Source organism: Pan troglodytes, chromosome 5 (genome assembly GCF_028858775.2).
Source record: "Pan troglodytes isolate AG18354 chromosome 5, NHGRI_mPanTro3-v2.0_pri, whole genome shotgun sequence".
NCBI classification, from domain to species: Eukaryota; Metazoa; Chordata; class Mammalia; order Primates; family Hominidae; genus Pan; species Pan troglodytes.
Genome location: NC_072403.2, coordinates 119,364,530 through 119,380,186, shown reverse-complemented (window position 1 = coordinate 119,380,186; position 15,657 = coordinate 119,364,530). Strand labels below are relative to the sequence as shown.

Genomic DNA, 15,657 nt, shown 5'->3' with positions numbered 1-15,657 from the left:
TGGCGATAGCGACAAAAAGCTTCCGGGAGGAACTGGTGCCTCCGCCCGACGCCCTTCCTTGCGGGCAAGCCGGGGGCTGACCGTTGTTCGTGACACCAATACTTATGCATGCCACTCAGTGCTGGGCGCCGGGGACTCTAATGAATCCAGACTCGGCCCAGATACCGTGTGCAGAGGGACCACTCGCCGCCCACAACTGATCCCTGTCACTGGCGACCTTTGCTGGCCCAGAGCGGCGGGGTGGGAGGAGCTGAACCTCCCAACCCGGGTTCACCTCCAAAGCACCGCCCCTGCGGGGGCGTTCTCGGGTACGCCGTAAAGTAGAGAGTATACTTAACAACCCGCCTCTGTCTTTACGGCAGGCCGCATTCCATGCCTCCAATATGGCGTCCTCCACATAGGCAGTGGCTGTGGTTTCTACCCCGGGTGGCCGGGGGCAGTGCTGAGCTGGGACTGTTGTTTGCCCAGCCTGGGCTGCAGAAAGCAGCAGTTAAAGTTCGTTTCTGGTCACTGCTCCAGGAAGCCACCTTACTCTGAGGGTCAAGAATTGCCGCTTCCTTTTAGTTACTGTAAGTTCCTCCTCTGCCCCTGGTTTGTTTCCCGCGGCACTTCTGGGTACCCCCAGGTCCCAGACCCTTCCAGACTCAAACCATGAACCTTCGGCAGCTGCTGTTGCACTTGCCACGTTATCTTGGAGCCTCGGGTTCCCCGCGTCGCCTGTGGTGGTCCCCGTCCCTCGACACCATCTCCTCGGTGGGCTCTTGGCGTGGTCAGTCCTCCAAGTCCCCGGCCCACTGGAATCAGGTAGTGTCAGAGGCGGAGAAGATCGTGGGGTACCCCACGTCCTTCATGAGCCTTCGCTGCCTGCTGAGCGACGAGCTCAGCAACATCGCTATGCAGGTGCGGAAGCTGGTGGGCACTCAGCACCCTCTGCTTACCACAGCCAGGTGAGCTACCCCTCTCCCGCTGACACACTCGCACTCATTGGAATACTTTTTTTTTCTGGCGGGCATACGCATTCTACCTCTCTCAGACTGGCTCCTGATTTATCTCTTTTTAGTCCTTCCTTTTTACTCACTCCTCCTAGACATTACGTGTTGTCTTTTCTCTAGTCCACTTAACGTTCTTGCTCAGCTGAGTGCATAAGTGGTTTTCTTTGAAACACTTGTATGCTTTCCTCGATTTTGCTTCTTAATTGTTGAGGATGAAGATGCCTCAGTGATTTGTGGAGAAATCGAGCGGAGATGTAGGTTTATTGAGTCACTTCTTAGAAAAAAAATTTTTTTTTAATGGGATAGATTAATTTTCTGTCCCGCACTGTTCAGGGGGTCACCTCCAGAAAGTAGGCAAGGAGAGAGAGAGAGGCTGAAGGTAGATAATTCTTTCCAACGAATGTCTTGGGGTTGAAGTAGGAATTTATCCCGTTAGTAGTCATTATCTTCTTGGGATGTTTATCACTTATGCTGTACTACTGCTGTGAAACCTGCCTTTAGGATTTATAAAAGTTTTTTTTTTTTTTGAGACGGAGTCTCGCTTTGTCGCCCAGGCTGGAGTAGCTGGGACTACAGGTGCCCGCCACCACGTCCGGCTAATTTTGTTTTTGTATTTTTAGTAAATACGGGGTTTCACCGTGTTAGCCAGGATCGTCTCAATCTCCTGACCTCGTGATCCACCCGCCTCGGCCTCCCAAAGTGCTGGGATTACAGGCGTGAGCCACCGTGCCCGGCCAAAAGTTTTTTTTTTTTCTTCCACTTAAACCCCACACCTGAATTGTAATTAGTTTAAACATACAGTGAAGTTACAAAAATAATATAGTTCAAAGAACACACTTGCATACTCTTTAATCAGATCCACCTGCTACGTAGATATGTCTATATATGTCAATATATACATTAAATACATATACACACAGATATATATACTATTCACGTGTATATATCTTTCTATATATTTTTTTCTGAATCATTTGATGGTAGATTGCATACATCACGATCCTTTTCCCCTAAATACTTCAGTATGTATTTCCTAAGCATAGCAGTAATCTCCTACGTAAGTACGCTACAGTTACCAACTTAGGTATATTTAATATTGATACAATACTTTTATTTAATCTACCATTTAATTTCAATTTTGTTAATTGGCCTAATAATGTTCTTTATAGCATTCTTTACCCTCCAGGACAGGATTCAGTCCAGGATCAAGTATTGCGTTTAGTTGTTATATCTCTTTCATCTTCTTCAATTAGGAACATTTTCATATCTCTTCTTGGCTTTTATGACTAGAGTACTGGTCCTCAACTGGGGCAATTTTCCCCCCCGAGGACATTTGGCATGTATGGAGACATTTTTGGTTGTCACAAATGGAGGCACATTACTGGCATTTAGTGGATAGAGGCCAGGGATGCTACCCTTCAATTCCCAGGACAGACCCACAAGAAATAATTAGGTGCTGCAAAATGTCAGTAGTGCCAAGGTGGAGAAATCCAGGACTAAAAGGACCTTTTTCTGTTGTTGTTTTTAAAAGTAAACTTCTATTTTGAAGTAGTTTTAGATTTACATGCAGTTGGAAGAAATAACACAAATCTAATATACACCTAACCCTGTTTCTCCCAATGGTAACATCTTTTGAAACGGTGTACTATCATAAGCAGGGTATTTATGTTGATACAGTTAAGATAAAGAACATATTCAGCACTATAAGGATTCCTCATGTTGCTCTTTTTTAGCCACACTCACTTCCCTTACCCACCCCTTGCTTTAATTTTTCGAGGCACCTGTCATTTTCTTACTACAAAAGTTATCAAATAGTAATAATAAAGTGATTTTATTCCTTGGCATTGTTCCCAGTTATCAGGAATGTCACCTTATGATTAGCTGGAATGTTAGTTTTCCAGAGATTCTAGATGATACACACTCAAAACACATACACACACATATGTTTAAAGCTTAATGAAATGAATAAGCCTACTATTACCCAACTTAAGAATTGTAACTTTACCAGTCCTGTTGAAGCTAAATGTGTACTCCTCAGTCCATCTCCCTAACTCTCACTAAACTGTTTTTAAACACTTTTCCTTTTCAAAATTACCAGGGGTCCTGGTGTGGTGTCTCATGTCTGTGATCCCAGCACTTTGGGAGGCAAAGTAGAAAGATTGCTTGAGCCCAGTAGTTCGAGACCAGCCTGGGCAACATAGCAAAACCCTATCTCTACAAAAAATAAAATAAATTAGTTGGGCGTGGGGATGCACATCTGTAGTCCCAGCTGCTTGGGAGGATTGCGATTGCTTGAGCTGGGAGGTCAAGGCTGTTGTGAGCCGTGATTGTGCCACTGCACACCTGTCTGGGCAAGAGACCCTGTCTCAAAATAAAATGAAATAAATAAAATTACATTGTTATTTTTCTAAATAATAATGTTTCATTTTACTGGTTTCTTTGCAATGTACAAATATGATAGTTTGTTGCATATGACCTTATGTGACTTCCTTTTTAAAATTCATGGTTTCTGAGATTCATCCATGTTGTGTGTTTAACTGTAGTTCATTAGGTTTTTACTGTGTATGAAATTCTGTTGTGTGAATATACCATAGTCATCTTTTGTTTGTTTATTTGTTTTCAGACAGAGTTTCACTCTTGTTGCCCAGGCTGGAGTGCAGTGGCACAGTCTCGGCTCACTGCAGCTTCCACCTCCCGGGTTCAAGTAATTCTCCTGCCTCAGCCCCCCAAGTACCTGGGATTATAGGCACCCGCCACCATGCCTGGCTAATTTTTGTATTTTTAGTAGGGACAGGGTTTCACCATATTGGCCAGGCTAGTCTTGAACTCCTGACCTCGTGATCTGCCCACCTCAGCCTCCCAAAGTGCCGGGATTATAGGCGTGAGCCACCATGCCGGGCCTCACAGTCATCTTGTAATTAACATTTGGGTTGTTGCATTTGTTAATATTATGAAAAATGCTGTTATAAATATGTTTGCATATCTTTTGGTGTTCATGTCACGAGGATATAAAAACAAGAGCGTAATTGTTGGATGTGCACATGTTTATCTTTAGAATGCTTTCTAAAGTGAATGTACCAGTTTATACTCTCATAAACAACTTCTGAGTTCAGGTTACTCCTAGTTCTCATAACACTAGAACTAAGAGATTTCTTAAGTTTTTTTTTTTTTTTTTTTTTTTTTTTTTTGAGACAGAGTCTCGCTCTATCGCCAGGCTGGAGTGCCCAGTGGCCTGATCTCGGCTCACTGCAACCTCCGACACCCTGGTTCAAGCAATTCTCCTGCCTCAGCCTCCCCAGTAACTGGGATTGCAGGCATGTGCCACCACGCCCAGCTAATTTTTGTATTTTTAGTAGAGAAGGGGTTTCACCATGTTGGCCACGATGGTCTCTAGCTCCTGCCCTCATGATCTGCCCACCTCTGCCTCCCAACGTATTGGAATTACAGGCATGAGCCACTGCGCCTGGCCCAGATTTCTTAGTTTTTGGTAATCCAGAAGGAGGTTTCTTTGTGTTTGATGGAAATGATAGTGTCAATGATAGGGGGTGTAGTATTGCATTATGAGTATTGTAGTCCATCATAAAGCACAGAAGTGAAAAGTGTGAAGCTAAAAAGAGCCTTATTAATGTGTATATTCTGAGAACCGTAGTTGATCTACTTAGTTGCAATAGCATCAGATGAGGGTTTGGAGAAGATCTCTTCAGAGGCCGCCAGAGGCATCCTAGATGAAAGTCTGTGAGACTAATGATTCTGAAACTTTCCTAATTGTTGCCTAACCTGCCTTGTAGTACTATAGTACAGTGACAGAACTGGAAAGGCACAGAATAAGTAAGTTTTTGCAAAGTTGTCGTAGCATGTATGTATTGCTGTATTTTGTAAGAAAAGAAAGAGCTAATCTGCATATAATTTTATTCTATTTACTACAATAATGTGTTGCAAATTATTTAAACAGCCTAAACTCATAGACAGCCAATGAAGAAACTTTTGGGGTGTGGATATGTATCTGTATATATTTGTATATACACTGTACACAGCTATTTCAGCAAAGGAGCAGGCATTTGATCCAGAGGTTAAGCAGGTAATGATTATTGTAAATTATAACTAAAATCAAGGATTAAGCAGCTGTATTTTTTTGTTTTTTTATTTTTATTTTTTTGAGGCAGAGTCTTGCTCTGTTGCCCAGGCTGGAGCCATTTACTTTTCGAATAAAGCTACACGGTATGTTAGGGGTGAATCATGTCTAACAGCCCCAAAATTTACGTGAATGGTGACTTTGTTAGCAAACAGCAGGAAAAAAAAAAAAGGAAACCACCATAATTTGCTATTCACTGATCTCTTTACCTAAGACATCTTGTCAAGAAAAGAGAAAAACAGCCTAGATGTGACATATATTCTTTAACACTAAATGAGAAATGAGGTTAAAAATCTTGAGGTTTGGTGAGATAATGATTCTGTTACTAGGAATAGAGGAGCATTTAGCTCATTGTTACTCTTGTTCATCTAGATTTTCTAGGATCTCTCTGTTGTAAACTATAATTAGATAAATAATTAATTAAATGTTTATTGAAACTTATGAAGTGATATAAAGAAGTCTAGACCAGGTGTGGTGGTTCACACCTGCAATCCCAGAACTTTGGGAGGCCAAGGTAGGCAGATTGCTTGAGCTCAGGAGTTTGAGACCAACCTGGGCAACATGGTGAAACCCCATCTCTACAAAAAATACCAAAAATTATCCGGGTGTGCTGGTGCATGCCTGCAGTCTTAGCTACATGGGAGGCTGAGCTGAGAGGATACCTTAAGCCCAGGAGGTCGAGGCTGCAGTAAGCTGTGGTCGTGCCACTGTGCTGCATCCTGGGCAATGGAGTGATACCTTGTCTCAAAAAAAAAAAAAAAAAAAAAAAAGGAAGTCTGAAACATGGACCCTGTCCCTTGATGAGTTGACACAAAAGATATTTACAAATATCTAACAGAAGGAAACAAATGACTTGTGGTTAATGAGCTACCACATAGAGAGATGGCTTGGAATAGTAGAGAACCTTTCATGGAGAAATTGGGACTCCATTGAAGGATGGATGGATAAAAATTACATGAGTAATGTTTTAGGGTAGTAGTTATATAATATTTGTTTTTTTCCTTCATGATTCTTTCTTTTTTCTCCTTTCTTCTCCAGGCTACCATACCTCTACTAGGTATGGGGAAGACCTTAAAAGCAAGGATAAGCAGCATGAATAGAGCTAGAATAGTAAAAACTAGAACATTTTAGGATAACTAAAATGTTGGAAAAAGAAAGCATGGGTTGAGGAATCATTCCACCTACTGTTAAATCTTACTATATAGCTGCATTAATCAAAACACTGTGGTATTGGCAGAGGAACAGACAGATCAATGGAACAGAATAGAGAACCCAGAAATAGATTAACACAAATATGCCCAACTGATTTTTAACAAAAGTGCAAAAACAATTCAATGGAGGGAGGATAGTTTTTTTTTCTTTCTTTCTCCAAAAATAGGGCTGGAACAATTGAACATCATAGGCAAAAAAATGAACCTTGACCTAAACCTCACACAGTATTTTTAAAAAATCAATGTAAAATGGATTATTTGTGAAATCAATGTCCACTTAAAATGGATTTAAACATGAAATGTTAAACTATAAAACTTTCAGAAGAAAACATAGGATAATGTCACGGCCGGGTGCGGTGGCTCATGCCTGAATTCCCAGCACTTTAGGAGGCTAAGGTGGGTGGATCACCTTAGGTCAGGAGTTTGAGATGAGAATCGCTCAAACCCAGGAGGTGGAGGTTGCAGTGAGTCGAGACTGCACCACTGCACTCCAGCTTGGGCGACAGAGCAAGACTCAGTCTCAAAAAAAAAAAGAAAACATAGGATAACATCTTCAGGACCTAGGGCTAGGTAAGCAGTTCTTAGACATGACACCAAAAAATTCATAAAAGAAAACAATAATTGGACTCCATAAAAGTTCAAAACTGGCCAGGCATGGTGGCTCACGCCTGTAATCCCAGCATTTTGGGAGGCCGAGGCGGGCAGATCACAAGGTCAGGAGTTCGATACCAGCCTGACCAACATGGTGAAACCCCATCTCTACTAGAAATACAAAAATTAGCTGGGCGTGGTGATGTGCACCTGTAATCCCAGCTACTCAGGAGGCTGAGGCAGGAGAATCGCTTGAACTTGGGAGGCGGAGGTTGCAGTGAGCCGAGATTGCGCCACTGCAAGCCAGCCTGGGAGACAGAGTGAGACTCTGTCTCAAGAAAAAAAAAAAGTTTGAAACTTAGCTCTGTGAAAGACCCTGTAAAGAGGGTGAAAAGTTTAGCCACAGACTGGGAGAAAATATTTGCAAATCACATATTCAAAGAAGGGCTTGTATCCAGATTATGTAAAGAAATCTCTGAACTCAAGAGGTTGGGTGCGGTGGCTCATGCCTGTAATCCCAGAACTTTGGGAGGCCGAGGCAGGTGGATCACTTGAGGCCAGGAGTTTGAGTCCAGCCTGGCTAACATGGTGAAACCCTGTCTCTACTAAAAATACAAAAATTAGCCGGTGTGGTGGTGGGTGCCTGTAGTCCAAGCTACACCAGAGGCTTAGGCAGGAGAATCACTTGAATCTGGGAGGCAGAGGTTGCAGTGAGGTAGCGGCACTGCACTCCAGCCTGGGCAACAGAGTGACACTCTGTTGCAAAAAAAAAAAAAAAAAAAAGAACTCTCTAAACTCAAGAAAGCAAACAATACAATTAGAAAATAGGGGGAAAAGCTTGTGCGGTGGTGCATGCCTGTAATCCCAGCTACTAGGGAAACAGAGGCAGGAGGCTTCCTTGAACCCAAGAGTTTGACTTCAAGGCTGCAGTGAGCTATGATTGTACCACTGCACTCTAGCCTTGGCAACGGAGCAAGACTTTGTCACTTAAAAAACAAAAAAAGAAGAAGAAAGAAAGAAAAGAAAATGGGCTAAAAGAAAAACCTATAAAGGTAGCAAGTAAGCATATGAAAAGATGTTCAACATTATTAGCCTTTTGGGAAATGCAAATTAAAATCACAATGGGATGTTGAGGTGATCGGGCCCAACACTAGGCCGTGAGGGCTACAAAGTCTGGCGGGGTCAAAGGAATGAGAAAAGACAAGTTAAGAGTTCATAAAGTGGGTCCAGAGGGCCAGCGCTAGATTGGAGGCTGCAAAGGCCCCAAGCTCTGGGAACCCGCCCTATTTATTGGTGATCAAACAAAGAAGCAGGTGGTGAGGATGTGAGGGTAAACAGGTGAGGGCATGAGGAGGTGAGAGTAGAAAGGTAGTGGTGCATTAAGTGTAGCTGTGACGGTTTAGCATTTCCTTTGACCCACATAGAATATGCCCTGCTGCTTGAGATAATGGAGGGCATGTTTACAAGAAAGAAGCAAGGAACCAACAAGTCTGTGCACATTCTAGAGGCTACGAGGGGTTTATGCCCTGAGCCCTGGATTCCATCAAAGCCACAAGGGGTTTTATGCCCTGGGCTTAGATTTGTGGTGCGGCAGTGTAGCCTTCCACCCTTTGGCACAGAGCTTGGTGTTCCAAAGGCCACGAGGGGTTTTAGACCCTGGACCCCAGACATCTTCCAAGACTCTTTTACATTATGACAGACAAGCCAGTCCTGCCTCAGCTCTTCTACCAACAATGGGATACTACTATGTACCAATTAGAATGGCTAAAATAAAAAATATAATATGTAATTCTAGTAACGATGCAGAGAAACTAGATTTCTCATACATTGCTGATGGGAATGTAAAATGGTTTGGCCCCTCTGGAAAACAGCGTAACAATTTCTTATAAAATTAAACATACGACTGGGCACAGTGGCTCACGCCTGTCATCCCAGCACTTTGGGAGGCTGAGGCAGGCAGATCACTTGAGTCCAGGATTTCAAGACCAGCCTGGGCAATGTGGCAAAATGCTGTCTCTACAAAATATATAAAAAATTAGTTGGGTGTGGTGGTGCACACCTGTGGTCCCAGCTACTTGGGAGGTTGAGGTAAGAGAATCGCTTGAGCACGGAAGTTGGAGGCTGCAGTGAGCCATGATCGTGCCACTGCACTTCAGCGTGGTTGACAGAGTCAGTCTCTGTCTCAATCAATCAGTTGATTGATCAATCAGTTTAAACATACACTTACCATGTAGCCCAGCAATCAGACTCCTGAGCATTTATTCTGGAGAAATAAAAACTTATGTCCATTCCAAAACCTATACACAAATGTTTGTGGCAGTCTTATTTGTAATAGGCTGCAATAACCTATAGAATTATAGGTTGAAAATCCTACATATATGTATTTCTCCTTTGCAGTTAAGTTTCTTGTATTAATGCCATTTTCATTCCACAGCTTGGATAGGGCTGTGTGTTCTTTCTAGAGGAAAGATCCTTTCTTTAGAATGATGTTCCATAATTTCACCTTGATGGTTTTTGGAGTGGAGAATGAAGGCCTTCTTAACTTAATCCTATATCCTTTATTTTGGGATGATTTTGTGTGTTATTTCTTCAGTATCATGGTTCCCACCATTTTTCTCTCTCATGTTGGAATTTTGTAGTTGGTCATTGTGAATTGATTCCTCAACATTCTTCCCCCTACATTCATAGTTTTCCTTTCTTTAATTTATCCTCTACATATATACTGTTTGTTATACTGTTTTAATTTTGTCTTTAATTATTTCCCAACTGGAAACAACCCACATATCCTAGTGAGTGGTTGAACAAACTGTGGTCCATACATAACAACGAAATGCTACCCAACAATAAAAATAAATGAACCACTGATACAACAACTTGGGTGAATCTCAGATGAATCATTCTGCGTGAAAAAAGTCAATCTCATTCATCAAAAAATTAAAAATAGAATTACCATATGACCCAACAATTCTGCTTCTGGGTCTGTTTCCAAAAGAATTGAAAGCAGTGTCTCAAAGAGATATTTGTATACCCATGTTCATAGCAGCAGTATTCACAGTAGCCAAGAGGTAGAAGCAACCCAGTTGTCCATTGATGGTTGATAGGATTAACAAAATGTGGTATGTATTACCATGGAATATTATTCAGCCGTAAAAAACAAAGAGGGACCAGGCACAGTGGCTCATGCCTGTAATCCCAACACTTTGGGAAGCTGAGGTGGGAGGATCACTTGAGGCCAGGAGTTTGAGACCAGCTTGGGCAACATAGTGAGACCCCATCTCTATAAAAAAATAAATTAACTAGGCATGGTGGCTCCTAAAAATAAGTTGGCTAGACAGCTGCTCTAGAGGCCAAAGTGGGAGGATCGTTTGAGCCCACGTGTTTGAGGTTGCACACGTGTCATAATATGGATGAACCTGGAGGACATTATGCTGAGTGAAATATGGAGGACATTATGCTAAGTGAAATAAGCCAGTCACAAAAGGACAAATACTGTGTGATTCCACTTATATAAAGTGTCTAGAGTAGTCAAATTTAGAGAAATGGTGTGTAGAAACAGAAAGGTGGTCTCAAGGGACTGGAAGAAGGGGGAAATAGAGAGTTGTTTAATAGTTACAGGATTTCAGTTTTGCAAGATAAAAAGTTCTGGAGATTGGTTGTACAACACTGTGAATACACTTAATGCTACTGAGCTGTACACTTAAAATGGTTAAGATGGTAAATTTTATGTAAATTTTACCCAATTTTTTAAAAAGTCTATCTCAAAAGTTTATATATTGTCTGATTCCATTTATATCATTTTCAAAATGACAAAACTGTGGAGATGGAGAATAGTAAGTGTTTTCTGGAGTCAGGGACAATGTGAGGAATAGGGAGGAGTGTAAATACAAAGAGGAATATTGTGGTAGAACAGTTGGGAGTCTTGTGGTGGTGAGTGTGTGAATCTATACATGGGATAAAGTTGCTGATACAGTTTGGCTGTGTCCCCACCCAAATCTCCTCTTGAATTGTAATCCCCATAATCCTCACGTGAGAGGGACTCAGTGGGTGGTAATTGAATCGTGGGGGTTTCCCCAGGCTGTTTTCATGATAGTGAGTAACTTCTCACAAGAGCTGATGGTTTTATAAGCATCTCGCATTTCCCCTGCTGGCACTCATTCTCTCTCCTGGTGCCCTGTGAAGAGGCACCTTCTGCCAAGATGTGAAACTCTGGGTCAATTAAACCTCTTTTCTTTATAAGTTACCCAGTCTGGGGCATCTCCTTAGAGCAATGTGAGAACAGACTAATTGGTACTGTAGAGAGTGAGGTGCTGCTATAAAGATATCTGAAAATGTGGAAGCGACTTTGCAGCTGGGTAACAGGCAGAGGTTGGAACAGTTGGGAGGGCTCAGAAGAGGACATGGGAAAGATGTGGGAAAGTTTGGAACTTCCTAGAGACTTGTTGAATGGCTTTGACAAAATGCTGATAGTGATATGGACAATGAAATCCAGGCTGAGATGGTCTTAGATGGAAATGAGAAACTTGTTGGGAACTGGAGTAAAGGTCACTCTTGCTATGCTTTAGCAAAGAGATTGGCAGCTTTTTGCCCTTGCCCTAGGGAACTGTGGAACTTTGAACTTGAGAGAGATGATTTAGGGTATCTAGTGGAAGAAATTTTTAAGCAGCAGAGCATTCAAGAGGTGACAGAACATAAAAGTTTAGAAAATTTGCAACCCTGACATTGTAATAGAAAAGAAAAACTCATTTTCTGAGGAGAAATTCAAGCTGGCTGCAGAAATTTGCATAAGTAATGAGGAGCCAAATGCTAATTGCCAAGACAATGGGGAAAATATCTCCAGGATGTGTCAGAGACCTTCTTGGCAGCCCCTCCCATCATAGGCCTAGAGGCCTATGAGAGAAAAATGGTTTTCTGGGCCAGGTCCAGCCCCCCCTGCTGTATGCAGCTTCTGGACTTGGTGCCCTGCATCTCAGCAGCTTCAGCAATGGCTAAAAGGGGCCAAGGTACAGCTCAGGCTGTTGCTTCAGAGGGTGCAAGCCCCAAGCCTTGGCAGCTTCCATGTGGTATTGAGCTTGAGATGTGTAGAAGACAATAATTGAGGTTTGGAAATCTCTGCCTACATTTCAGAGGAAGTATGGAAATTCCTGGATGTCCAGGCAGAAGTCTGCTGCAGAGGTGGAGCCCTCATGGAGAACCTCTGCTAGGGCAGTGCGGAAGGGAAGTGTAGGGTTGGAGCCCCCACACAGAGTTCCCACTGGGGTACTGCCTAGTGGAACTGTGAGAAGAGAGCCAACATCCTTCAGAGCCCAGAATGGTAGATCCACGTACAGCTTGCACCATGTGCCTGGAAAAGCCTCAGACACTCAATGCCAGCTGTGAAAGCAGCCAGGAGAGGGGCTGTTCCCTGCAAAGCCACAGGGGCAGAGTTTCCCAAGACTGTGGGAGCCCACCTCTTGTAATAGCGTGACATGGATGTGAGACATGGAATCAAAGGAGATCATTTTGGAACTTTTAAGGTTTAATGACTGCCCTGTTGGATTCCGGACTTGACGTGGGGCCTGTATCCCCTTTGTTTTGGCCAGTTTCTCCCATTTGGAACAGATGTATTTACCCAGTGCCTGTAGCCCCAGAGAGATGTGTCTAGGTAGTAATGCACTTGCTTTTGATTTTTTTTTGTTTTGTTTTTTGACGGATTCTCACTCTGTCGCCCAGGCTGGAGTGCAGTGGTGCCATCTCGGCTCACTGCAAGCTCTGCCTCCTGGGTTCACGCCATTCTCCTGCCTCAGCCTCCTGAGTAGCTGGGACTACAGGCGCCCACCACCATGCCTGGCTAATTTTTTTTTGTATTTTTAATAGAGATGGGGTTTCACCGTGTTAGCCAGGATGGTCTCGATCTACTGACCTCGTGATCCACCCGCCTCAGCCTCCCAAAGTGCTGGGATTACAGGCGTGAGCCACTGCGCCCGGCCGCTTTTGATTTTATAGGCTCATAGGTAGAAGGGACTTGCCTTGTGTCACATGAAACTTTGGACTTGGACTTTTGGGTTAATGCTGGAATGAGTTAAGACTTTGGGGGACTTTTGGAAGGGCATCATGACTGCATTTTGAAATGTGAGCACACGAGATTTGGGAGGGGCCAGGGTCAGAATGTCCTCACCTAAATCTCATCTTGAACTGTAATCCCCATAATTCCCATGTATCATGGGAGGGAACTGGTGGGAGATAATTTAATCATTGGGGCTGTTTTCATGATAGTGAGTGAGTTCTCATGAGATCTGATGGTTTTATAAACATCTGGCATTTCCCCTACTGGCACTCATTCTCTCTTCTGCTGGCCTGTGAAGAGGTGCTTTTGGCCATGATTGTAAGTTTCCTGAGGCCTCCCCAGCCATGTAGAACTGTGAGTCAATTAAACCTCTTTTCTTTATGAATTACCCAGTCTTGGGTATTTCCTTATAGCAATGTGAGTGCAGACTAATACAGTTGCAAAGAACTCTATACACCTACACACAAAATAAATGCAGGTTAAAAGATGCTGAAAATGGAATAAGGTCTGTAGTTAACAATCTATCAATATCAATTTTTTGGTTTTAGTGTTCTATAGCTATTTCATGATTTCACCATTGGGTGAAGGGTACATGGGACTCTGTAGTGTTTCTGCAACTTTGTGTTTGTCTGTAATTATTTCTTTTTTTTCTTTTTTTTTTAGACGAAGTCTTGCTTCGTCGCCAGGCTGGAGTGCAGTGGTGCAATCTCGACTCACTGCAACCTCCACCTCCTGGGTTCAAGCAATTCTCCTGCCTCAGCCTCCCGAGTAGCTGGGACTACAGGTGTGCACCACCACGCCCAGCTAACTTTTGTATTTTTAGTAGAGATGGGGTTTCACCATCTTGGCCCAGATGGTCTCGATCTCTTGACCTCGTGATCTGCCCGCCTCGGCCTCTCAAAGTGCTGGGATTACAGGCATGAGCCACCGCGCCTGGCCAATTATTTCTTATTTTGAAAAGCCTTAAAAAAAGCACTTCAAATCCAGAGAGAAAGAGAGAGAGCATGCACGAGAGAGAGAGAAACAGACAGACAGACAGAGACAGAGAGAGAAAGAGAAAGAAGACCTGGGAGACAGATGTGTGTGTTGTAGTTTCGTCTCTGTCAATACTTAACTGTGTGATCCCCAGGCAAGTCATTTTATCTCTCTGGGCTTTAGTTTCCTAAGCAATGAAGTAAGGAGTTTGACTAGATGATTTCCAATAATGTTGCCAATTCCGGACTAGTATGGAAATTAATGTTGTATCTGAATGTGGCAGGTAAGGAAGCCGTTGTCAGTTCTCAAGCAGAGAATAAACCAGGTTGAATACAATGTAATAGTTGAAGTCTGTAATCCTTTTTCCACAATTTAAAGTCTGAAAAGCTCAGAAAACAGAATTTTTTTAGACTTACACATCTGACCTGGAGTGATGTGAGGCTATTTATAGTCTTTATTTATCCCATTTAATATGAATATTTATGCATTTGATGCAGAAATATTAAGGCTTTTGATTACAGGGTGTTGCCCAGTTCCTGCTGCAGTGTTGGGTAAAATGCACCTTCCTAAAATCAGAAAAATTTTGGATTCTGAAAGACATTTGGTTTGGTTTCAGGGACTTTGGATGAGGGATAGTGGACTTGTCCAAGCTGGATGGCCCAGGTATGTGACATAGATTGGTAGGATGGAATAAACTGAAGGTAACAACATGCATCAACTGTCCCCTTCCTCTCAATACAACCTCTACCCCATGGTTTTATTACTGTTTCCCTAACTAAATGTAATTATCCACTTGTGCAATATATATATATATATATATAATATGTAATTTATAAAAAATTATATATAAATTTTCGTTACTTAAATTTATGTATAAATCACTAAAATTTAAGTACTTTTAGTTGTTTCACAGGCAGTGACCAATACTTTTCCAATACAGAATTGGTTAGACTTTTGTTGTTTCTAAAACATAGATGATTCTTTGAGTAGTAAGGCTTTATTTATTTTCATTGATTACTCTTGACAGATTTGGCTTTTAGGATTAAATTTTTGTTTAAATACTCTTTTTGCTTTTGCCTTCAAAAAACTATGCTCTTGATTTCAGATTTAAATGGATAGGATTAATTTAGTATGCAGCTATTGGAGACGAATTATGACATTTAGTCTCTTCTCTTAGGGTGTGTTGATTCCTTTGTAGGGACTTTATGTTCCTGAGTTCACTACAGTTATTTGGCTACCTAAAAAACCTCATTAGTCCTTTCTGCATGGTAAAATTCTTCAGAGCTCTTTGAATTTATTATTAGAAATTTAATTTTAGTCTCTTCCATGTTTATGAAAGACCCTTTCTAGATTCAGTTCTGTAATTACTGACTGAAAACCTACATTACTTATGAAGAACTTTTTCTTGGATGACTAGGAGAAAATTATAAATTTTAATTCATTCCACAAATATTTGAGGTGCTCTGGGCATGGATGTACTAACAAGAATAAGACCCAGTTGCTGCCGTCCAGGAATTTAGGAGAGACAGTATAGTAATCATGAGCTCTAGAATCAGACTGTTTGGGTTCACATCCTGCCTCTACCACTGTCAAGCTATGAGCTCTTAGGCAATTTATCTAACTTCTCTGTGCCTTAGTTTCTTCATCTGTAAATCAAGGATAGTAATAGAACCTGGTGGCTAGGTGCAGTGGCTCAAACCTGTAATCCCAGCA

At 42.2% G+C, this 15,657-nt stretch overlaps 1 protein-coding gene across 4 annotated transcripts in view; it reads left to right on the top strand.

Annotated features, from left to right (window-relative positions):
• The first annotated feature begins 300 nt into the window (after positions 1 to 300).
• The window catches only part of PDSS2 (decaprenyl diphosphate synthase subunit 2), a 308,958-nt gene continuing 293,601 nt past the window's right edge, over positions 301 to 15,657 (top strand). The window contains exon 1 of one of the 4 annotated variants that reach the window (XM_001146753.8): positions 301 to 947. In XM_001146753.8, the coding sequence (XP_001146753.1) occupies positions 652 to 947 (296 nt within the window). In that variant the 5' untranslated portion in view covers positions 301 to 651. The remainder of the gene's footprint in view (positions 948 to 15,657) is intronic. The other 3 variants (XM_009451779.5, XM_054686179.2, XM_063813336.1) reach the window with 3 other exon arrangements.